General features: G+C 30.2%; 7 protein-coding genes and 1 non-coding gene across 8 annotated transcripts; 3 read left to right on the top strand and 5 right to left on the bottom strand.

Annotated features, from left to right (window-relative positions):
- Positions 1 to 168: 168 nt before the first annotated feature.
- Positions 169 to 2,738, top strand: BX664DRAFT_328480 (uncharacterized protein). Its single transcript, XM_051544604.1, has 14 exons — positions 169 to 251; positions 308 to 402; positions 474 to 508; positions 572 to 751; positions 807 to 1,014; positions 1,070 to 1,118; positions 1,191 to 1,313; positions 1,375 to 1,504; positions 1,587 to 1,685; positions 1,752 to 1,858; positions 1,927 to 2,081; positions 2,190 to 2,292; positions 2,375 to 2,418; positions 2,476 to 2,738. Exons 1-14 carry the CDS (start codon positions 203 to 205, stop codon positions 2,611 to 2,613), a joined length of 1,515 nt encoding a protein of 504 aa, XP_051401362.1. The 5' UTR covers positions 169 to 202; the 3' UTR covers positions 2,614 to 2,738.
- BX664DRAFT_277497 (armadillo-type protein) lies at positions 2,733 to 6,580 on the top strand. Its single transcript, XM_051541365.1, has 9 exons — positions 2,733 to 2,912; positions 3,061 to 3,387; positions 3,512 to 4,495; positions 4,575 to 5,003; positions 5,093 to 5,362; positions 5,442 to 5,634; positions 5,716 to 5,987; positions 6,075 to 6,149; positions 6,236 to 6,580. Exons 1-9 carry the CDS (start codon positions 2,817 to 2,819, stop codon positions 6,341 to 6,343), a joined length of 2,754 nt encoding a protein of 917 aa, XP_051401361.1. The 5' UTR covers positions 2,733 to 2,816; the 3' UTR covers positions 6,344 to 6,580.
- Positions 6,581 to 8,223: 1,643 nt separating this feature from the next.
- Positions 8,224 to 8,294, bottom strand: BX664DRAFT_t47. Its single transcript has one exon. It is a non-coding gene; the product is annotated as a tRNA-Gly (tRNA).
- A 2,243-nt stretch (positions 8,295 to 10,537) lies between these two features.
- Positions 10,538 to 11,115, top strand: BX664DRAFT_328477 (uncharacterized protein). Its single transcript, XM_051544603.1, has one exon. The coding sequence runs from the start codon at positions 10,767 to 10,769 to the stop codon at positions 11,013 to 11,015; it is 249 nt and encodes an 82-aa protein (XP_051401360.1). The 5' UTR covers positions 10,538 to 10,766; the 3' UTR covers positions 11,016 to 11,115.
- Positions 11,116 to 12,346: 1,231 nt separating this feature from the next.
- BX664DRAFT_97077 (uncharacterized protein) lies at positions 12,347 to 12,882 on the bottom strand. Its single transcript, XM_051549815.1, has one exon. The coding sequence runs from the start codon at positions 12,816 to 12,818 to the stop codon at positions 12,402 to 12,404; it is 417 nt and encodes a 138-aa protein (XP_051401359.1). The 5' UTR covers positions 12,819 to 12,882; the 3' UTR covers positions 12,347 to 12,401.
- On the bottom strand, positions 12,825 to 14,328 carry BX664DRAFT_248027 (methylase MraW; the record flags this gene model as incomplete). The annotated part of the gene is made up of 7 exons (XM_051540265.1): positions 12,825 to 12,857; positions 12,976 to 13,179; positions 13,256 to 13,447; positions 13,503 to 13,554; positions 13,679 to 13,750; positions 13,899 to 13,986; positions 14,202 to 14,328. Coding segments are annotated over 7 exons (768 nt in total), but the record flags the coding sequence as incomplete, so codon positions are not given.
- A 493-nt stretch (positions 14,329 to 14,821) lies between these two features.
- On the bottom strand, positions 14,822 to 15,559 carry BX664DRAFT_259847 (PSP1 C-terminal conserved region-domain-containing protein; the record flags this gene model as incomplete). The annotated part of the gene is made up of 3 exons (XM_051540603.1): positions 14,822 to 14,927; positions 15,054 to 15,307; positions 15,422 to 15,559. The coding sequence occupies 3 exons, from the start codon at positions 15,557 to 15,559 to the stop codon at positions 14,822 to 14,824; spliced, it is 498 nt and encodes a 165-aa protein (XP_051401357.1).
- A 1,199-nt stretch (positions 15,560 to 16,758) lies between these two features.
- BX664DRAFT_328471 (uncharacterized protein) lies at positions 16,759 to 17,631 on the bottom strand. The gene is made up of 3 exons (XM_051544602.1): positions 17,554 to 17,631; positions 17,211 to 17,499; positions 16,759 to 17,107 (listed from the first exon to the last, which is right to left on the bottom strand). Exons 1-3 carry the CDS (start codon positions 17,572 to 17,574, stop codon positions 17,088 to 17,090), a joined length of 330 nt encoding a protein of 109 aa, XP_051401356.1. The 5' UTR covers positions 17,575 to 17,631; the 3' UTR covers positions 16,759 to 17,087.
- Positions 17,632 to 20,668: the final 3,037 nt, after the last annotated feature.

Here is a 20,668-nt window from a genome sequence, read left to right as displayed (position 1 = left end):
CTGTGCAACATGATTTTTACCAGAAAACGCCCTTTTATGCGAAAGAAGGAGTTTCAACTTGAAGGATCGAAGTGAAAAAAAAAAAAAACGGTGTGGGGAAATCTTTTTTTTTTCTTTTTTTTTTTCTCTTTTTTTTTTTTTTTTTTTTTTTGTATATATCAATATGTTCAAAAACAAAAAATTTTATCTTATTGACGAGAAAATGAGTGACTTGTCTATAAGTGCTTCTAGACAACTCATTGAAAGAAATGGTAAATATATATAAAAGTTAATAACTTTATCTGACTTTTTTTCTTTCTTTCTTTAGGTGGAATGATTCAGAACAACCAACATTCAGCTGACATATTATTGACAAGTTTGAAATCTATTCCTCGTATAAAAAGACATTTACAAAACCATCAGGTATAAACACTATAATTATCCTTATTGCTTGTCCTTTTTTTTTTTTTATTAACTTTTAATATTATTGTTAGATCCCTGTTATTGACGTGCGCTGGCTAAAAGACTGGTAAGTTAACCATTATAGGAATACATATATATATATATATTTGGTTATTTAATTCAAATTTAGTGTTATGCAAAAGCACATACTACCTATAGACTCTTACATTATTATGAACAAGAGAACATCGGCATCTCCATTATCAACGGAAGACAACGACTACTATATCCCACAACCTACTTCTATTTTGACAAAAACATACGACAAAAATGATACTGATACATTGATATATGCAGAAAGTGACACTAGGTAAGGAAAAGTATGAGAATAATATAATATATTAAACGAGTATTCAATCAAATAGTGACGATGATAACGAAGATACCAATGAACATTATGATATTGATCCTTCCTACAACAACACAAAATACGCGTGTCTTCGACCCACTCCTTTGAAAGCATTACATAACGGTAAACTAGTAGCATACCTTCACTTACTGGAAACAAGTCGCGAATTGGAATCAAATGACAAGAGTGCATTGGCCTATTCGAATGCAGTCTCTGCAATAAAGGTAAATTTTAGAGGAAACAAAAAAAAAAGTTCCATTTACTAAAAGGATTCAATAGTCATATCCCCGAAGAATTCGATCATCAACGGAAGCTGGTAAAATAAAAGGTAAATCTATGAAAAAAAAAGGAGGAAGTGATAACCACCTAATTTTTATTGAATATTTTTTTTTATATATAGGCGTTGGATCGAAAATCAAGGAAATAGTCCGAGTATATCTAGAAACTAGCACAGTACCTGAAGCAGAAGCATTACTGTCTGATGAACGTTTTAGAACTTTGAAATTATTTAACAAGTGTTTTGGTATGTATCTTGATTTATCATTTTCCTTATTCTGACTATTATTGAATATATGGGATACAAGGTGTAGGACCATCAACAGCTCGTGCATGGTGGGATATGGGTTATAGATCATTACAACAAGTCTTAGATCAAGCATCACTAACCTCCACTGTTCGACTTGGAATTCAATTACTTCCTGATTTTATTATTCCGTAAGTTTTTTTTTTTTTTTTTTTTTTTTGGAAGAAAAAAAAGAAAACTAATAATATTCTCATAATAAATATTCTTCATTAGGATGACTCGTGATGATGTTGAAGAATTGATTGATATTATAGAAACACAAGTCATGCTTGTGGATGATCAATTACTGATAATACCTGTTGGTGGATATAGGTCAATTTTAAAATAATGAAAAACTTGCTAAATATTGATCATTTACTAACTTATATCTATATATAGGCGTGGAAAAGAAAAAAATGGGGATCTCGATATTATCATATCATCAAAACAGGAAAAAAACATGGATGGTATTTTGGATAGTATAATTGAAAGACTCAAATCTCAGGGTAATTATGATAGAAGAAAGAAGAAAAAAAAAACAAGTTTTAATATCTAATTATTCATATTGAGATAGGATACGCAAAACACATACTTTGGCGAAACACTTATCAGCAAACAACCACTTTTGCAAAACGATATCAAATGCAGCAAGAATCTAGGGAAAATGAAGAAGACTATCAATTTATCACCAAATCATTACGCAGAACCGGATTTGATGATTTACCAAAGGTACAACAAAAAAAAAATAAAGGAAAAAAAAAAAGAATTGTAAACAAGAAATGAACCAGATAATCAATCATTGAATGAATTAATAATTTATTGTTTTTATTTTTTAAGGTACTCACATGTTTCATGCAACCATCAAAGAAAGTGGTTAGACAAGTTGATCTGATTATTTCAACATATGAACAATTTCCGACAGCAGTGCTTGGTTGGACAGGTGAAGATAATCAAAAAAAAAAAAAACAATTGAATTAGTGTTACTCCATTAATTTATGATTTTTCTTTTTTCTTTGTTGTAGGATCTCGACAATTTGAAAGGTCTATAAGGGATTATGCAAAAATGGTAATACACAAAACAAAGGTCGATAATGATGATTTATATATATATATTATATTATAGGAAAAGAATATCAAACTGAAAAGTAATCAAATGTATACAAGAACTATACCAGAAAGAATAATACCAGTGGCTAGTGAAATGGACATCTTCAATGTATTAGATATTCCTTTTGTCCCTCCTAAATTTCGTAATTGCTGATTGGCTGGATGACCGTGACTTTATTCTTGACTTGGACAAACATTCATTATAGGAAATTGTAAACGCCTCCCGAAATTTTTTTTTTTTTTTTTTTTCAATCTCTTTTTTTTTTTTTTTTTACTTGGTCTTTTCTTTTTTTTTTATACTAGTCTTAGTCCTTTTTTCTTTGTTATTGTCATTACTTTTACACTATATTGAATAAAATGAGCGCTTGGCAGCCAACTGACCAAGGTCTATCCGAAATATTACAACTCTTACGTGAAGCGGTCAACCCTACCAGTGGACAAAATGTTCAAGCGGTATGTAGAATTAAAAAGAGAAAGGTCTTCAGTAAGGAGAGTGTTATGTGTATATGAATAGTTCTTTTTTTTTTATATTAATGAATTCAAACTTTTTATTTCTTTCTTTTTTATTATTATTATTATTGTGTCTTATTTACAATGATAGAAACTAGAATATTTCAACAATGTACCTGACTTCAACAATTACCTTGTTTATGTTTTGACCAAGATGCCTCAAGAACCTCAATACAACCGTGCTGTGGCTGGGTTGACTCTCAAGAACAACATTCGATCGTATTATCCTTCTTTCCCTGCTCCAGTTGCCGATTATATTAAGGAATGTTGTTTACAACACTTGGGTGATGAAGAAATTGGAAAAACGGTTAGTCTTGTGATTGCTGCTATCATGGCTCGTGGTCAAGTACAAAACTGGCCTCATGGTCTTCAAGTCTTATTGGAAAAGTTGGATGATCCTTCTCCAGTTATGGTTGACGTAAGTAGTATAATGAAAATGAGATAACAAAGAAATAAAAGAGAATATGTTCTAATCATTATTTTCATTATTTTCATTATATTATTATTATTATTATTGTTAATATTATTGTTATTATTATTAGCATGCTCTTGGTACTCTTCAAAAAGTATGTGAAGATTGCTCTCGTGATTTAGATACAAGTATTGGTGGTGTTCAACCTTTGGAATTCATGATCCCCAAATTTATCAACTTCTTTGACCATCCTAATGCTCAACTTCGACTTGCTGCCATTCGATGTACTCAGCAATTCATTGCTTCACGATCTGAACCTTTGATGCGCCGCATGAATGAATTTTTGAGTGCACTCTTCAACCGTGCTACAGATGATAGTGTGGAAGTGCGTAGGGCTGTTTGTCAAGCTTTGGTCAATATTCTAGAAGTATGTCCTGAAAACCTCTTACCTCATATGCCCAATTTGGTCGAATATATGCTCTATTGTACTATGTCTGATGATGAAGACCTTGCCTTGGAGGCCTGTGAATTCTGGTTAGTATTTGCTGAACAAGATAGTCTCCGTGATCAATTCCAAGGTTATCTTCCTAAAGTCATTCCTGTTCTACTCAAGTGTATGGTGTACTCTGAAACTGATCTCTTAATTATGGGTGGTGATGATGATGATGCTCATGTAGCTGACAGTGAACAAGATATCAAACCTCGATTCCATAAAGCCAATGTGGTGGAAGTTGAACGTGCCGATAAGAACGATTTGGAGGAAGGTGGTGCTCAAAAGAAGAAGAATGGTCTTTTGGATGGTGACAATGCTGACGATGATGAAGATGAAGATGATGATGACTATGATTTGGATGATGACGATGATATGTATGGTGAATGGAACTTGCGCAAGTGTAGTGCTGCCGCTTTGGATATTATCTGTACTGCTTTTGAAGGGGAAGCCATTCAATTATTGATGCCTTTGTTAAAGACAGAATTGGAAAGTAGTGATTGGCTTCATCGTGAATGTGGGATTTTGGCCTTGGGTGCTGCTGCTGAAGGTGGATTGCATGAAATTGCTCCTCATCTCCCTGAATTGGTACCTTATTTATTGACCAATTTGAATGATTCAAAGGTAAATATACAGATAAAAAGAATAGAAATACCTTTTTTTTTTTTTTTTTTTTTTTACTTACTTGCTTTTTTTTATATAGCCTTTGGTACGATCTATCACATGCTGGACTCTTGGTCGATTCGCACAATGGATTATTGAAGCTAGTCAACAAAGCCCTGAAGCTCGAAAACATTATTTAGAAACATTGGTGCAACAAATGTTACAACGTATTTTGGATAACAACAAACGTGTACAGGAAGCTGCTTGCTCGTCCTTCTCCCTATTAGAAGAGGAAGCCACCACTGACATGATACCTTATTTACAACCCATTTTGGCCACTTTATCTACTGCTTTTGAAAAGTACCAACGTCACAACGTGTTACTTCTTTATGATACTCTTGGTACTTTAGCTGACGCTGTTGGTGAAGCTTTGGGTGCTCCCCAATATATTGATATGGTGATGAAACCTCTTATTACTAAATGGCAAGAAACTCCAGATGACAATACTGACCTTTTCCCACTTCTAGAGGTAAAGAATAAAAAAAAAAGCCAGGTTTTTGTCATGTTAATTGAACTCTTTTTTTTTTTTTTTTTTTTTTTTTTTTGTATATCATATAGTGTCTTTCATCTGTTACAACTGCTCTTGGTAAAAACTTCAAACCTTTCGCTGAACCGATCTATGTTCGTTGTGTGAACCTTGTTTGCAAGACTTTGGAAGAATGTCAGTTAGCTGCGCATAACCCTGCTATGGAAGAACCTGACAAGGACTTTATGATTGTTGCTTTGGATCTGTTATCTGGTATTGTACAAGCTCTTAATACTGATGCTGAACCTCTAGTGGCCAACACTCAACCTCCTGTTGTTCAATTTTTATCTATGTGTATCAACGTAAGTATTAAAAAAAAAAAAAAAACAAGAATTGGAATCGATTAGTATATATGATAATTAATATTTGTTATTTTAATAGGATGAAGTTGCAGAAGTACGTCAATCATCCTATGCTTTGTTGGGTGATCTTGCCATCTCTTGTTTCGAACATATTAGAGCTGTTGTTCCTCAATTCATGCCACTTATTCTTCAACAAATCGATCCTCAAGCTGAATCTCCTTCTGTTTGTAACAATGCTACCTGGGCTGCTGGTGAAATCACCATCAAACTTGGTAAGATTGTATAGAAAAAGAGAAAGTGTGAATATTTAAAAAAAAAATTGACATGTGTAATTTTTATTTTTTCTTGGTTAGGCAATGAAATTCAACCTTATGTAGAACCATTATTGCAAAGATTATTCCCTTTGATGGTAAATCAAAGCATACAACGAACTTTATTGGAAAACGTTGCCATCACCATTGGTCGTCTTGGTTTGATCTGTCCTACTATGGTTGCTCCTCATCTGGAAAACTTTGTACATCCTTGGTTGGTATCTCTTTCACCTGTTAGAGACAACGAAGAAAAGGCATCCGCTTTCAGTGGTCTTTGTGAAATGATTAAAACTAATCCTGAAGGTGCTTTGAAGGTAATCATAATATAATCGTCTTTTCTTTTTTTCTTTTTCTTTTTTTTTTTTTTTTTTTTACTCATCATTATATATTATATAATATAGGTATTCCCATTGCTTTGTACAGCTATTGCAAACTATCACATTGTACCTCAGCCATTACAAGAAGCATTTGGAAATGTAAGACAGATAAAATGAGAATAATAGAATGAATCAAGAATGAATTCAAAATGTATACTGATCTTTTTATACATATATATATGTAGATTCTTTCTGGATATAAGAATATGTTTGGTGAACAACAATGGCAACAAGGTGTTGCTTCCCTTCCTCAAGAAACTAAGACTACGTTACAAGAACGTTATCATATTTGAATCAATTCGGTGGCATATAAAGGAACTTAATATCAACACAATCTTTTAATTTGTCCCTTCTCCTTCCTCTCCTTCTCATTCTCTTTTTCACTCATATTCTTTCGTCCTTTTTTACCCTTTTTTTTTCTGACAACTTTTTTCTTTTTGTCTCATTATTTTTATATTACTTTTTGTTCTTCCTTTTTGTTCCTTCTTATATGGTTCAATGTTGGAGAATATATTCTCCTTTTTTTTTTTTTATCTACTGTTTTTTTTTTTTCTCACCATCCCCTTTATCTGTCTAACAATGACTTACACAATCACACACATTCATCTGTCGATACACTTTTATTTTTTTCTTTTACAATAAATCATTTGACCTTGTTATTCATTATATTATATCTTGTTTTTCTTTTATTATTTGATTCAAAAAACTAATCAACATATAATGAAATTGAAATATGTTCCTAATAATCAACAATCATTGATTCATTCATACTGATGATACGGTAAAATCATCCTGTTCAATTATACACTTTTAATCATAATATATTTTATACGGAAAACCACTCATGAGGATTACTTTTCAAAATACATTTATTTACTGGTCATTCTTACGTTTGACTTTTTTTTTTCTTCATTTTGCAATTTTCGCCATTTCTCATCGTATATTAAACTAAACATCTTTTTTTTTTTTCTCTTTTAGTAAGTCTCTTTTAATGATGATGATTGATCCAATTTGGATTATATGTCAGTTATTTTTTTTTTCTTCTGTCATCTATGTTCTTTCCTTACGATATTTTATTTCCTATTTTTGCGATATCTTATATTTGAATTCCCTCATTTATTATTGAATAAAGTGTAAATACATATCCTTTTTTTTTATTATCCTTTTTTTTTATTATCCTTTTCTTCCGTCAAATTATATTTTTTTATCAATCAAAAAAAAAAAAAAAGTTTTTTAAAATCAAAACTTATTATATTGGCCTCTCTCTTGGACCATCATCTAAGGTTTTATCATTACTATCAATCATTAAGATTGTTTTATAACTATCAAGTATTTATATTCAAGTTATTTTATTTATTTTGATGATCATTATCAAGAATGATCACGTACTACAATCTGTTTCCATTTCTGGATTACCTTTTTTTTTTTATAAAAGAAATAATGCCCACTACAGTCAATCATTATTTATATTATTATATTAATAACATCATCCATCTTTTCCATGTTTCGATCATCACCTTAGTTACCAATTAATCAATCGCCAATACAAATGTTAAGTATTAAATTCTTTTTTTTTTTCTTTTTAACATCGTTGTTCAAATTTCTACGTGCATGTTTAAAATATTTCACATTATTTTTTTTTATTTACATATTTTTACATACTGTTCAAATTTTATTACCCATCAATTTAGTATAAATACCCCACCTTTTTTTTTTTTTTTTTTTTTTTTTTTTTTTAGTTTAATTAGTTCAATCAATTATATATATATATCTTTTTTTTTTTTTAATTAAAACATCTCTTTTCATCCTCTACTTCACTTTACTGTGGATTACTCATTCTGATTGGCTCAACCCTCTTTTTTGAAGTCAGACTAAGAACTTCAATTTTCCTTACCTTCTAAATTTGGAATTGATCTTTTTATTTTTACTATTTTACTTTTCCTTTTTTTATTTTATTTCTTTTCCTATACGTGTAATTGCGTAATCAAGTACTGGTGTTCACTATTTAACTTATTATCTTTCAATCATCCGAATTACTTTTTCAATTTTGGCTATTTGAACAAAAAAAAAAAAAAAAAAAGGAACGAGTAAAAAGAAAAAAAAAAAACCTTTGCTGCAAAAAAAAGATAGAATATGATTGGCTGAGGTAATTAAGCTTATCGGCTAAAAATTTTGCGCGGTCGGGGAATCGAACCCCGGCCCTTCGCGTGGCAGGCGAAGATTATACCACTTAACCAACCGCGCGTCAACTGACGAAAAAGCCGTTTTTTACATTATATTTCTCATCCAAAATTCTCGCAAGATGATTGGTCGATATCGTTCGGTGGATATATTTCCCGATCCTGGAATTCGGTCTTGGGTTTTGCCGTGGCCAATCTTGACTCTCAATTTCTTGACGCCAATTTTTTTGGTCTTTTTTTCTTTTTTTTTTTTTCACCACTTTTTTTTTATTTCTATCACGAACAAGTTAGTACATTTATATAATTTATATTTTATAGGATAGTTATTAGTCTATTATATTAAATTTATTACGATATATATCTTTTAGGACGAACGATATCTATTTTTTAGATTACATTATATATATTTTACATTTCATTCTTTTCTATTACTATGTTAATCAATTTTCTTATTTTATTCCACTCTTGTGTTATTTTTCAATAAACAAACTCGAATCTCTCTCTCCAATATTCTGAAGCAGATAGCTATAGTCTAATTCTATTTTTTTTTTTTTTTTTTTTTTTTTTATTTATTTTATTTGAACATCGTTGACTCACAATTTACACGTTTCATGAAAAGTTCAACTTAACTATAAAAATCTTTAACGCTGAGATGCAATAGTATTCAGGCAAAAACACGGTGAGAAAAAAAATTGGTAATTTCGGATAAACGACAGAGGAATTTTTTCTTTTCTTTTCTTTTCTTTTTTTTTTTTTTTTTTTTTTTTTTTCTCTTTTGTTTGTAAAAAGGTTGTGACATTTTTCTGTTAGTATTTATACCGTTATTAGTTGGTAAGTCTTTTAAAAAAAAAATAATAAAAAAAAGTATCATTATATTTTTTTTTTTTCTAGCTTGCTACATATTCTCATAATTATTTTTTTTTATACATAACAGTATTATGCAGAATTAATATATCAAGGAACTTGTATTTACAAATGGATATAATACGGAACTTGTAGTATTTTCCCAGACGACATTGTTTTATATGTATGACATCTTTGGAAACTTCAATATATACTATTTTCAAAATGAATCTTATTGGCAGTTATGACTACTGTTTCTCCATATTCAGCAACTTCCAGCTTATACAATTAAATATCAATTACAAAACAAAATTCAACAATGATCGATTGACATCCCTTTGAAATGGCTGTTCCACTTGTTGATATTATTTGTGTAATAGGTAAAAGAAAAAAAAAAGTATAACAGGATACAATGTGAATGTCGATTGTTAACTTTGCTGATTCATTAACATATCTTTCTTCTCTCTTTGATAGCGACGACACTCTGACCACATATTGGAAAAAAAAAAAAAACTATCAGCAAATGGGCAAAACACTTGGATACAGCTATGGGATCCAGAAACAATGGATGGTTTAGAGCATGTAGTATCATATTTAAAACTGACATGTTTTAGAAATATTATTGAAATAAAGTACTGGGTTATTGAAGTATTTATGTAGGTGGTGATTTAATAATTGTATTATTCTTGGTGTAAATAGACAGTCAGTGATGACTTCTTTTAGTTTATTGAATTGTGATGTGATATGTAGCTAGATATTTAGATTTGAATATAGATAAAATGAGATTCCTTTTTTAGTTTATTTTAAAATAATAAAAAATAATAAAAAAAAAAAAAAGGTTGATTATTTATCATGTACTAAATATGTACCTTATTTCTCTGTGATTTCTTTTAATGATATATGTGATATATCGGCATTTTTTATCAATGTACTCTCCTTTGCTCAGGGGAATATTTCTGTATGATTCTGGGGGAAAAGAAATAGTTTCAAAGTCCTACTTTAGATTCTTACTCTTTTGTTTCTCTCCCTTTCTTTTCTTTCCCATTGACTTTTTTTTTTTTTTTATATAATTTTTTTTTATATAATATGTAGTCGTTAGCGTTTATATTTTTATTCAATAAAACTTATCCTGTTACAATTACTTTGTTACATGTCAATTGAATTGATTCCATCAAGACGTATTTTTTTTTTTATATTTTTATTTTAAGCACAAATTACGCCAATTGCGCCAATATTTTTCTTAAGGTTTGATCAATGACTTAAAATATAGAAAAAATTTGTTCAAAGATGGTAAGATGGTTTGTAAAATCGAATAATTCAAGGGTGAACTTTTTTTTTTTTTTTTTTTTTTTTTTTAGGTTACTCAATGACAGTTGAATGTTGGTGATTGCATAAAGTTATGTGTGATGGAATACAATTTTTTATGTAGATGGATATTTTCTTTCAGGGGTATTCTTTAGTCTTCTCATTTTCTTTTTCAACGTCCTTGTTCTTCATTATCATATTTTAGATATCCACAACTTTGGTTACTATACACTTATCCTTTTATCCGTTTTCGACTAGTATTCCATCTTCTAAATATTTCCTTTCTTGATCATACATCATTAGTATAAATATCGAACTGTTCTTTACAATAAAATCATATTTTATTCTATCTATATTCTTTTCTTTATAATAACAAGCCCTTTCAAAAATGACAGCTACTTACTTTAAAAGCCTTCTTGTGATGATTTTTATGGCATGCATCCTTTCTGTTGTCAAGTGTGAATACTGCAGATGTCAGGGGTCATACGCTGGTGATAAGACAGGAGAGTGTTGCCAGCAAACAATGGGAGCTGAGACTTTTTGGTTTTGGCAGGCTATGGATCAAGTTTGTGATGTTGGTGACGACGGAAAAGGCAGATACAGTCATTGTTGCCCTTATGATACAAACTGTTATTAGTATTTTATGTTTGTTTATTCACGGATTCTTGATAAAACACGTGTTAGAGACGATGCTATTAGTTGATTGATTGATTGAAATAAAGCACCGCGTTATTGATATAGTTTGATGAAGATGATAATGATTGATGTAGGTGATGATTGATGGCGATATACAGTAATTTCAATTGTACATTTTACATCCTGGATGGTTTCCTAAGGTTAAACTACATCTCCAAGACTGATCGATACTTATTCATCCTATTTGACGTATATACACTAGTAGACCATCCAAATAGACACATATAATAAAAGATTTTTCATTGTAACAAGATTTTTTATTTATTGTAATAGATACATAGATATAAAAGACTAAACTAATAAAAACAAACTTGATATACTATAAGGAAATCCTGTATGAGAAGAAAAAAAAAATAAATATATAAGTATTCAATTGTAAAAATATATTTATATATATAAAAAAAAAATAAAACCAAAAAGATAATGACTCAGTTTGAAGACTGAAGTTTCTTTGTATCATCAAAAAAGACTTATGCGTGGTGCATGAAACGGTGTCATCCTCGTCATTATCTTTTTAGTTTCTTTTACTCAAACAAAAACATTCATCAAACATCATACCAATAAAAGGATGGATGGATGGATGGATGGATGGATGAGTAAAAAAAAAAAAATGAGATGGATGGATAAACTTACATATTACATAAGGGCATACGAGATTAAAAGAATTAAGGAAGTAAAAAAATAATTTCCCCCTTCAGTGAACCCTTTTATATTGGATTTTTCCGGTAAGAAATTTTTATAATATTTCTAATTCAGCAGGACGACTTTTTTTTTTTTTTTTTTTTCCGGGTTTGACACCTTTACTTCCCTTTTTTTTTTTTTTTTTTTTTGTTGGTCTACTCTCATTTGGATCATGATGATTATTCATTATGTAGTTTAGTGGTGTTATATCAATTATTTACATTTTTCTTTAATAAAAATCATATTCATTTTTTTTTTTTTCACTATCATTGTTATCAGTATTATTGCTTGTTACCTTCTAATATTTTTCATAATCAGCAGTAGATATCGTAACCGGAATCATCATCCATCATCATAGCCTTATTTTTTCAAATTAGTGTTGTACGTATTATTGAGCCAATTCTGAACCTATTATTATATCAATTGGGACAACCTTATACATTATCTTTTCATTACGATCATCCGTTTATCAAAAGTTCATCCATATTCATATTTTTACTGTCAAAAGTTTCAAAAATACTATATATAATATTAAAAGATAAAAATAGAAGGTATAATATTTTTCGTTTTATTAAAAAAATAAAAAAAATACAAGATCTAATCTAACTGTAGCTACAATCTGTTCACTCTTTTATATAAACAAAATCTATTCATCATCATCATAATCCAAAGGTCCAAAAGGAGTCATAGGGGTTGCAGAAGTACGTTGAGCCGCCCGTAACTTTGCTGATCGACTTCGAGGATTTTCTGCTGTTTCTTGACGACTTGGAAGAATCACTTTTTTCGATAATAGTCGAAAAGAAGAAGAAGAAGAAGAAGAGGTATCCGAATGTATATGTTTTTTCTTTCGATGCATATAGGTATGTTGAATATCATCTTCAGAAGAGAGTCGCCTTGAAGCCTTTTTCCATTCCCGATGTACAGCACGTTTCATGTCGAATTGATTGTGTTCTGCATCTTCTATCGATCGTTTCCCAGAACAATGATGCATAAAGTTCTTAACCATTCTATCTTCCAAGGAATGAAATGTCACCACCACTAACGAGCCATTTGGTTTCAACATGTATTCACTTGCCCGTAATGCGTTTTCCAATTCTCCCAACTAAGTTGTCATAACAAAAAAAAAAAAAAAAAAAAAAAATTAATAATCGTCATCATCATCAGATTTTATCTATTTATCTATTTATCAAATATTCTATTTGATTAGTTTTGTGACATACTTCATCATTGATATAAATCCTTAATGCTTGAAAAGTCCTTGCTGCAGAGTTTCGTAACATATCATCATCTCCACGTTTCCATCGAGGTTGAGGACAAACCTTTTGAATGATTGATGCAAGTCGACCTGTTGTTTCTATAGGTTCCAATTGTCTTGCATCCACAATAGCAGCTGCTATCTTTCTTGATAATCGGTCCCCACCATACTATAGACAATAAATAAAAATAAAATCAGGGATTATTAATGAGAAGGAGAATATGATTTTTTTTTTTTTTTGTTACCTGATAGATAATGTTGGCAATATGTTCACGAGAATAAAAATTGACAATTTCATAAGCAGAAATGGATTTCCGTAATAATTCTCGTTCTTTTGTGTCGACAATAGTCAAATCTGTATTCCTTCCTCTAGAAAACATTCGCATATCCAATGGTCCATCCAGTTTATATGAGAATCCTCTTGAAGCCGTTTCTACCTGTATAGAATAGTAATTATTATAATGCATTTATATCATCAGTTTTTATTCGTACTTGACCACTAGAAACACCAATATCCATGACCATGCCATCAAAGCAAGGAAGACTAATATTGCGAGAATCATCATATTTTATAAAGGTTATATATAAATAAAGTATTGATGGTGAACAAACATATATATATATATATATATATATATTTTAATTTTCTGATATTCTTTTAAACTAACCTCCATGATAATTGTGTCTTCATCAAGTGATGTATGTCCCCAAATCGACCTAATAAAGGATATAATCGACTCCTAAAGATAAAAACAACATTGTTATTACAATATACTAAGGTATTGAACTCTGAAGAAATAATGATGATGATAATGATGATAGGGTATTTTTTTTTTTTTTTTTTTTTTTTTTTTTTTTTTTTTTTTTTTTTTTTTTTTTTTTTTTTACCTGTAACAGTCCATAGACGCCATTTGAAGAGCCTTTTCATATGCAGTTGGATCTTGATCAACAGCTACGACTTTACAATCACACGAATCTACCAAATAAAATTTAAGAAAAAAAAATAAATGAACACGAGATACTAAAGAGTGAGTCATTTCCTGCACACAGACAAAGATCCACAATCACCACAATATCCTCCTATTTCACCCTTTTCACTTCTCCCTTGCTATAATAGTTAAAATAAAGGAGTTTCTCCATAAGATCCTTTCAATTCTTTTTTTTTCTAATAAAAAAAAAAAAAGAGCTTACCTAGGAGCGCCTTTGTATAGCCACCGTCACCAAATGTCATGTCACCATAAATGTGTCCGGGAGAAGGTGAAATTTGATCAAGAACCTCCTGCAGCATGACAGGTTTATGAATGGGAGTATAGGGTAAATCATATTTGGGGAGAGTTGTATATCTAGAATATAATATAGTTGTCGGTCGGATTACTAGATATTGACTTCGTACATGTGAAAAAAAGCGTGTTGAACCAAACATGATTCAAAAAAAAAAAAAAAAGGAGGGAAGAAAAAAAAAATCTTTTTATTTTGGGACTGACGCTGGGAATGAAAAACATTCCTGCCAACTTCGTGATAGACTGTATTTGAAAGAATAAAAGTAAAGTGATTAAATAAAAGTGTGTGAATGATTTGTATATATTTATATATATAATATGAATAAATAGAAAGGCTTGTAAAAAGTGAGCATCTACTTTTGTTTGTTTGTTGTATAAAGAAGAAATATAAAATATAAAAGGAAGAATATATAACTAACTAATCATCCATTGACAGAAGCCATATTCTTTTTACCCAAAGAGTTCACAGAGCACCTATTCACAAATTAATAAGTTTTAGTATGTCATAAATTATAAAGATATTCTTATTATTTACATCCAGATTCTTGTCTTGTAAATCTTGAATAAATCTCTAACCAATTCTCTAAAGTCAACCCTTCTTTCGGCAATAAAGTAAAAGGTCAATTTGCGACGGTCCCTAAAAGAAAAAAAAAAAGGAGAAAGAAAGGATAAGTAATAGATAACTAAAATCTTTGTAAAAAAAAAAAAAAAAAAAAAAAAAAAAGAAAAGAAAAGAAATCTATATCTATTTTTTTTTTTTTACCATTGGTATTCAGCATCGACAATATCCATTAATAAATTCTTTTGCTTGCTTTTAGTTTGACAAATCAAGAGGGCCTTTTGTTCATCATGACGCTTGGTGACTAACAATGTAATTTCTGAAGGAGTGGCAAGACGACAAATCTGTTTCGGTAATGGTAATGAGGAGCAAGATGAAGAGGATGAGGAAGTAGATGATGATGAAGCCGAAGGGGAAGGAGGATGATCTGATATCAATACTGAAGTCGATTGTGAAGACTGAATGTTCGTCATAAATGAGGAATTCGTTGTTGATGGTGAATTCGTTGTTGTCGTTGTTGTTGTTGTTGCTGAAGATGATGAGTTGGATGTTGCTGCTAGTAAAAGTTGTACTTGATCCAAAGGTAAATCTTTAGCTACCACTTTGCCTAAATCTCTACCGCGATCAGCTTCCACAATAACCCAATCATCTTGATTGACTGGACAAGAACTGTAATAGATTTCAGCACGCCCTGCCTTGAATTCCACCATACACCAAGAAACAGGAGGATCCAATGAGAATGATCCTTGTCTTTCCACTGAAGTTAATAATTCAAATGGTAAAAGTTCGTTTTCTTCTTGCATACGAGACAATAAAGAGTTACCATTATTGGACGAAGTAGTTGCTGATGGACGGATTAATTTAGCATGATTTGAATGTGGATGATGATAATTTGATAAAAGATGATGTTGTTGCTGGTGTTGAATGGATGATGATAATAAAGGTGATGGTAATGAAGAGGATGGTGTTGATATCAAAGGACCGGCTAAAGAATGACGACGATAAGTTTGATAGGGTTCTTCAGGTACACTATAAATAAATAAAAAAAAAAAAAAGAAATTAGAGCGATTAAATAGGAGAATATATAATAATGAATTTTACCTTGATAATGCATTGACTTGATCCTGATTTGTTTCATAAGTAATAGGAGCCAAAGAAAACCGACGGAAAGGAAGGGGTAAAGAATCTTGAGTAGTTGGGAATGAACGTGTAAAAGAAGAAGTAGGGGATGTTGAAGAGGAGAGATGAGGGGAAGAATAAGAAGAGGAGGTAGTTGCCCCGTTTGTATGAATATTGTTGTTGTTATTGCTGTTCCATATAGAGCCAAAAAGATCAGAAGAGTTAGAGGAAAAGGAAGACATACTATTCCAAGAAGTCTGACGTTGAGTATTATTATTACTACTATTGCCTCTTAAGACAGGTTGTTCTTGAGCCAAAGAGTGTCGTCGATAAGGTAAATTATTTTTCAAATCATCATCAATACCAAGATCACAAGTTGTAGTAGAATAATTCTAGAAAGAAAAAAAAAAAAAGGTAGAAAGTATTTAACAGGATATTCTATTCATTTCAAACACCGGTTATCTTTTTTTTTTTTTTTTTTTTTTACCTGAGAATCCCATGGGTTAATAAATGTTGGTGACTATATATATGTATATGTTTAAAGGATGTTATGATTAATTATATATACTTTTCAAAAATCATTATGATATAATTTACCTGTTCCAACATAATAATTTAAAAATAATGAGAAAGACAAAAAAGAAAATAATAAATAAATAAATAAGAAAAAAAAGATTGTTCGAAAGCTTAAATACAATTTTCTTGAGTTTTCAAGGAGTTTCCTACTATTAACCTCCCCACACAAGGAGAAGGAGGGAACTTTTTTTTTTATTTTTCACAAAGTATCACAAAGAGGAGATATATATATATATATATATAAGAGAGAGAAAGAGGGGTAAAAAAAAAAACATACTAACTACTATAAGAGACATATGTGTATATGTATATGTAAATGTTCTTGTGAATAATAATAATAATAATAATAATAATATATAAAGAAGAGTGGGGGGGGGGAGAAAGAAGGGGGGAAAAGGGTAAAAAAATCATCATCTAAATAATATCTACTAGGATCATTCATCAACCAATCTTTTGTTTCTTTTTCTTGTTCATCACCCAAAAAAAGAGTAGCCGAAGTAGCCATGGTAAACACAAATTCACTGTATTATTACAACCATAGATTCAATGGACATGGATGACTCCTATATAAAAGTAAAGTAATAATGAGTAAGGTCACACAATCAATGGTATAAATGATGCCATGATTTTTTTTTTATCTGTTTATCTGTAAATAATAATACTTACTCCGCGATTCATCATCATCATCAATACGACGTTGTTGTCTTTGTCTTTTATGTCTTCTTGTTGGAGGTTTTTTCAAACAACTTTTTAAACATATTCCTTCATCTTGTCTTGAGTTACAGTTACAAGAAGCAACTATTTCAGAAATAATAGAATCATCCAAAAGTTCTTGATTAAGAGTTCGGTTTTGATAAGCTTCACGTCGTAATCTATCAGCATGTTCTTTGACTTGTTTTTCAGTAGGAAGAACGTGAATGGTATTGTGTTCAAGATCAAAACTGACACGTCGAGACTATAAAAGGTAAGTCATATATTAGAAGGTTAAATTACTATTTCTTTAATTTACCTTTTGTATGCTTGTTGCCATTATGAGATTTAAAAAAAAAAAAAAAAAGATAAAAAAGAAAGAAAGAATAAAAAAAAAAAAAAAAAGAAGGATATAGAATCGGTGAGAAAAAAAAAGAAGACAGTGACTTCCCACATATTAATGAGCTGTAATGCGAATGAACCAATGATGATACAGTATTTATTATTCTTTTTGTTTCAAAAGAAAAGGTGTCGGAAAAAATAATCATTCAAAATTATATTGATATGTAGTGATTAGTCGGATACATAAAAAAGGTATAATCTTTATCCAATCAACATTGAGAATCATGTAAAACTGTTTATATATGAATATAATCAAAAAATATATTATTTATTGTTGACTATATGATAAAAAAGAAAAAAAGAGATTGATTAACCCATTGTGTAACTGATTACAATGAATAAATCACATTAAAAAAAAAAAATAATCACAAACTATTTGATTATTTTTTTTTTTAATGTGATTTATACTTATTTTTCTGTCGACGGCTAAATTAGCGGCTTCGGGAAATTTTTAAGTGACCTTTCCTTTTTTTTTTTTCTTGCACTCTTTTTCTTCTCTTTTCCTTTTTTTTTTTTTTTTTTGTATTGGCTTTAGTGTCAGTATATCATTTTAGTAGTGTTTATTAGTTTTTAGTAGTTAAACTTTTATTGAAATCACTTCATTACATGTCAATGCAATTGATTCCATCTTCGAATGTACCTTTTTTTTTTATATGTGAATGCGTTCCTTTTTATTTTACTTTTTTTTTTATAGATAAGAGAAACGATACGATTCCAATATTCTTCACTTCGATATAAGTTTTTACTGTAGATTAGTTACTACGACAAACCAATGACTTCGTCACCAAACCACACTACTTGTGAAATAAATAGTGATACTCCTTTTTCTAAAAACGTTTTTTTCTTCTACTCTTTGGTTTTCTTTATATTTTCCTTTTCTTTACTATAGTGATACCTACGTAAATAACAACATGTGTCGTATCAGCGTATTTCGTACCTGTAATATAAGCGTATAATAAAAAATAAAAAGAATGCATTCGTACACATACTACATCTTGTACATGGAAATAACCCCATTTATATGTAATAAAAATAGTTGTAATAAAAACTTTATATAATATTATTTTTTGATCTATCTCTGTCGTCACCTCCTGCGGGTTTTTTTTTTCTCCTTTTTTTTTTCTTTACTTTTTTTTTTTTCTTTTCTGTTTTTCTTTCCTTTCTTCTTCTTTCGCTTTTTTCTTCTTTCACTTTTTCTTATACTCTATCTTTCTACTTTCCTTCTTTCTTTCTATTTCTCTTTTTTCCTTTATTTCTCGTGAAGTCCTTTTTACTTTTTGCGTCGTCAATTAAACGGAAACAAAAACCACGTAGTGTCCGATACGGTATGATATCACCTCCTAATGAATTGTCTGTCCCAAAAGTTTATTCCTCGTTTGCTTCCACTTCTCTTTCTTCTATGAAAACTATATCAACAATGAATGTGGAGTCTGACGATCAGGTATGATCTTTCTTAAGGTATATATTTTGACTAACTGTGTTTGATATCTTTTTTATCGGCTAGGTTTCTCTTGGATATCAATGAGATTTTGCACGAAAATGAAACAGTTTCTGACCATTCGAATACCAACACCAATATCAACATCAATACAAACATCAATACTTTCTAACAATGATATTGATATTGATATGAGAATTGAAGATGGAGCACTGAAATATACCTTCCCAGGAACTTACCACGACAAATCAATCCATTATTTTACTCGTAATCAACATGTTTTTGGTCAAGATTTAAAGTTGCAGCTTTCTGATGATATTGGTTTAGTGCAGTATCTTTTTGTTTTATTATTTTTTGTAGTGTATTAGTAATTTTTTTTTATCATATAATAAAGCATTTTTATAATCTCTTCCCTGTATAGCCTGTATTCACAGGATAAATCGTTTATTTACAGGATCATTTTTTCTAAGGTGTAGGTATATCTTATCCGACCATATCTTTGATTTTCTTTTATCATATGTATTTTTTTCCCTTTCGCTGTTATCACTATGGATTGGCAACAACGACAACTAACAATGAGAAAGGAATCAACATTAGTATCAGGGACATATTGGATCATTCTTTGGAGTTTGGCTGTTATATGGAGACCTTATCATATTGCGGAGAAGATCTACCACTGTAGCTAGTCAATATTCTAATCTAATATATAGATGTAATATTATTATACCAAAATAAATAAAATAAACAATAATTTTTTATTAACAACAGCTATATATAAATATATATTCTTACATAAAGATAAAAAAAAATAAAAAATAATAAAAAATAATACTGGTATTTATATTGGCATATCTACAAACTGAGTACAAGAGATTTTGGAGGATGAGGAGCAACTAGGGTTATTGGAAAGAGATGACATAGGTCACCTCGCTTCTTGTTTCGACTGCACTGCTAAAAACTGGATCAATAGGGACTCGAGCGAGGAATGGAATGTTGTATTCTTTGATCATGGATTCGCTACCACCAGAAAGAGAAGATATTACTACAATCCAGAAAAAAGTAAGTATGTATAAGGAAAGGTCATGTTTTTTTTTTAAAGAAAACTTACAGTATGATGACGACGACGACTATAATCACACATATTTTCAGTCACACCAAGGATATGTAACTTGACTTTTCTAAAAGAGAGAATTCTTTGCGCACACCAGCAACAACGATTGCTTGAGGAGTAGTAACAATCACCATCAGGATGAAAGGATTTCAATTATAACAATATGTCCGTCCAAAGTGCTAGGTAATGTATCGGTCAATGGATAGTCGAGAGTACTCAGTATACATCTGTAAAGGATTACTTGGTCGTGGCTATCAAGGCAAAGTAAACAAAGAAATGAGATATATGCAGTTGATTATCATTTTTTTTTAGATCACATCATACTCTACCGAATTATTCTTTGTCCAAAAGGATCCAATAGACATATAAGGAAGCCATTGATGTACACCAGCCTAAACTGGTATCCAACTACCCAAAAAAGAATAGAGATTATACCCTGAGCTTTTCATTTTCTTTTCTTCTTCTTTATACCCTTGTGTAGCT

The sequence above is a fragment of the Halteromyces radiatus genome (assembly GCF_025201355.1).
Source record: "Halteromyces radiatus strain CBS 162.75 chromosome Unknown BX664scaffold_3, whole genome shotgun sequence".
Classification (NCBI taxonomy): Eukaryota; Fungi; Mucoromycota; class Mucoromycetes; order Mucorales; family Cunninghamellaceae; genus Halteromyces; species Halteromyces radiatus.
The sequence above is the reverse complement of the archived record's forward strand: the minus strand, read 5'-3'. Positions and strand labels throughout refer to the sequence as shown.

Coding starts and splice junctions, on each gene's coding strand:
- BX664DRAFT_328480 (XM_051544604.1), top strand. CDS start 203: ATGAGTGACTTGTCTATAAGTGCTTCTAGACAACTCATTGAAAGAAAT. Junction 403..473: donor GACATTTACAAAACCATCAG/GTATAAACACTA, acceptor TATTATTGTTAG/ATCCCTGTTATTGACGTGCG. Junction 1,314..1,374: donor ATTATTTAACAAGTGTTTTG/GTATGTATCTTG, acceptor ATGGGATACAAG/GTGTAGGACCATCAACAGCT.
- BX664DRAFT_277497 (XM_051541365.1), top strand. CDS start 2,817: ATGAGCGCTTGGCAGCCAACTGACCAAGGTCTATCCGAAATATTACAA. Junction 2,913..3,060: donor GTGGACAAAATGTTCAAGCG/GTATGTAGAATT, acceptor TTACAATGATAG/AAACTAGAATATTTCAACAA. Junction 3,388..3,511: donor CTTCTCCAGTTATGGTTGAC/GTAAGTAGTATA, acceptor TATTATTATTAG/CATGCTCTTGGTACTCTTCA.
- BX664DRAFT_328477 (XM_051544603.1), top strand. CDS start 10,767: ATGACAGCTACTTACTTTAAAAGCCTTCTTGTGATGATTTTTATGGCA.
- BX664DRAFT_97077 (XM_051549815.1), bottom strand. CDS start 12,818: ATGTTGAAACCAAATGGCTCGTTAGTGGTGGTGACATTTCATTCCTTG.
- BX664DRAFT_328471 (XM_051544602.1), bottom strand. CDS start 17,574: ATGGCAACAAGCATACAAAAG. Junction 17,500..17,553: donor TGGCAACAAGCATACAAAAG/GTAAATTAAAGA, acceptor TACCTTTTATAG/TCTCGACGTGTCAGTTTTGA. Junction 17,108..17,210: donor TGATGATGATGAATCGCGGA/GTAAGTATTATT, acceptor ACTTTTATATAG/GAGTCATCCATGTCCATTGA.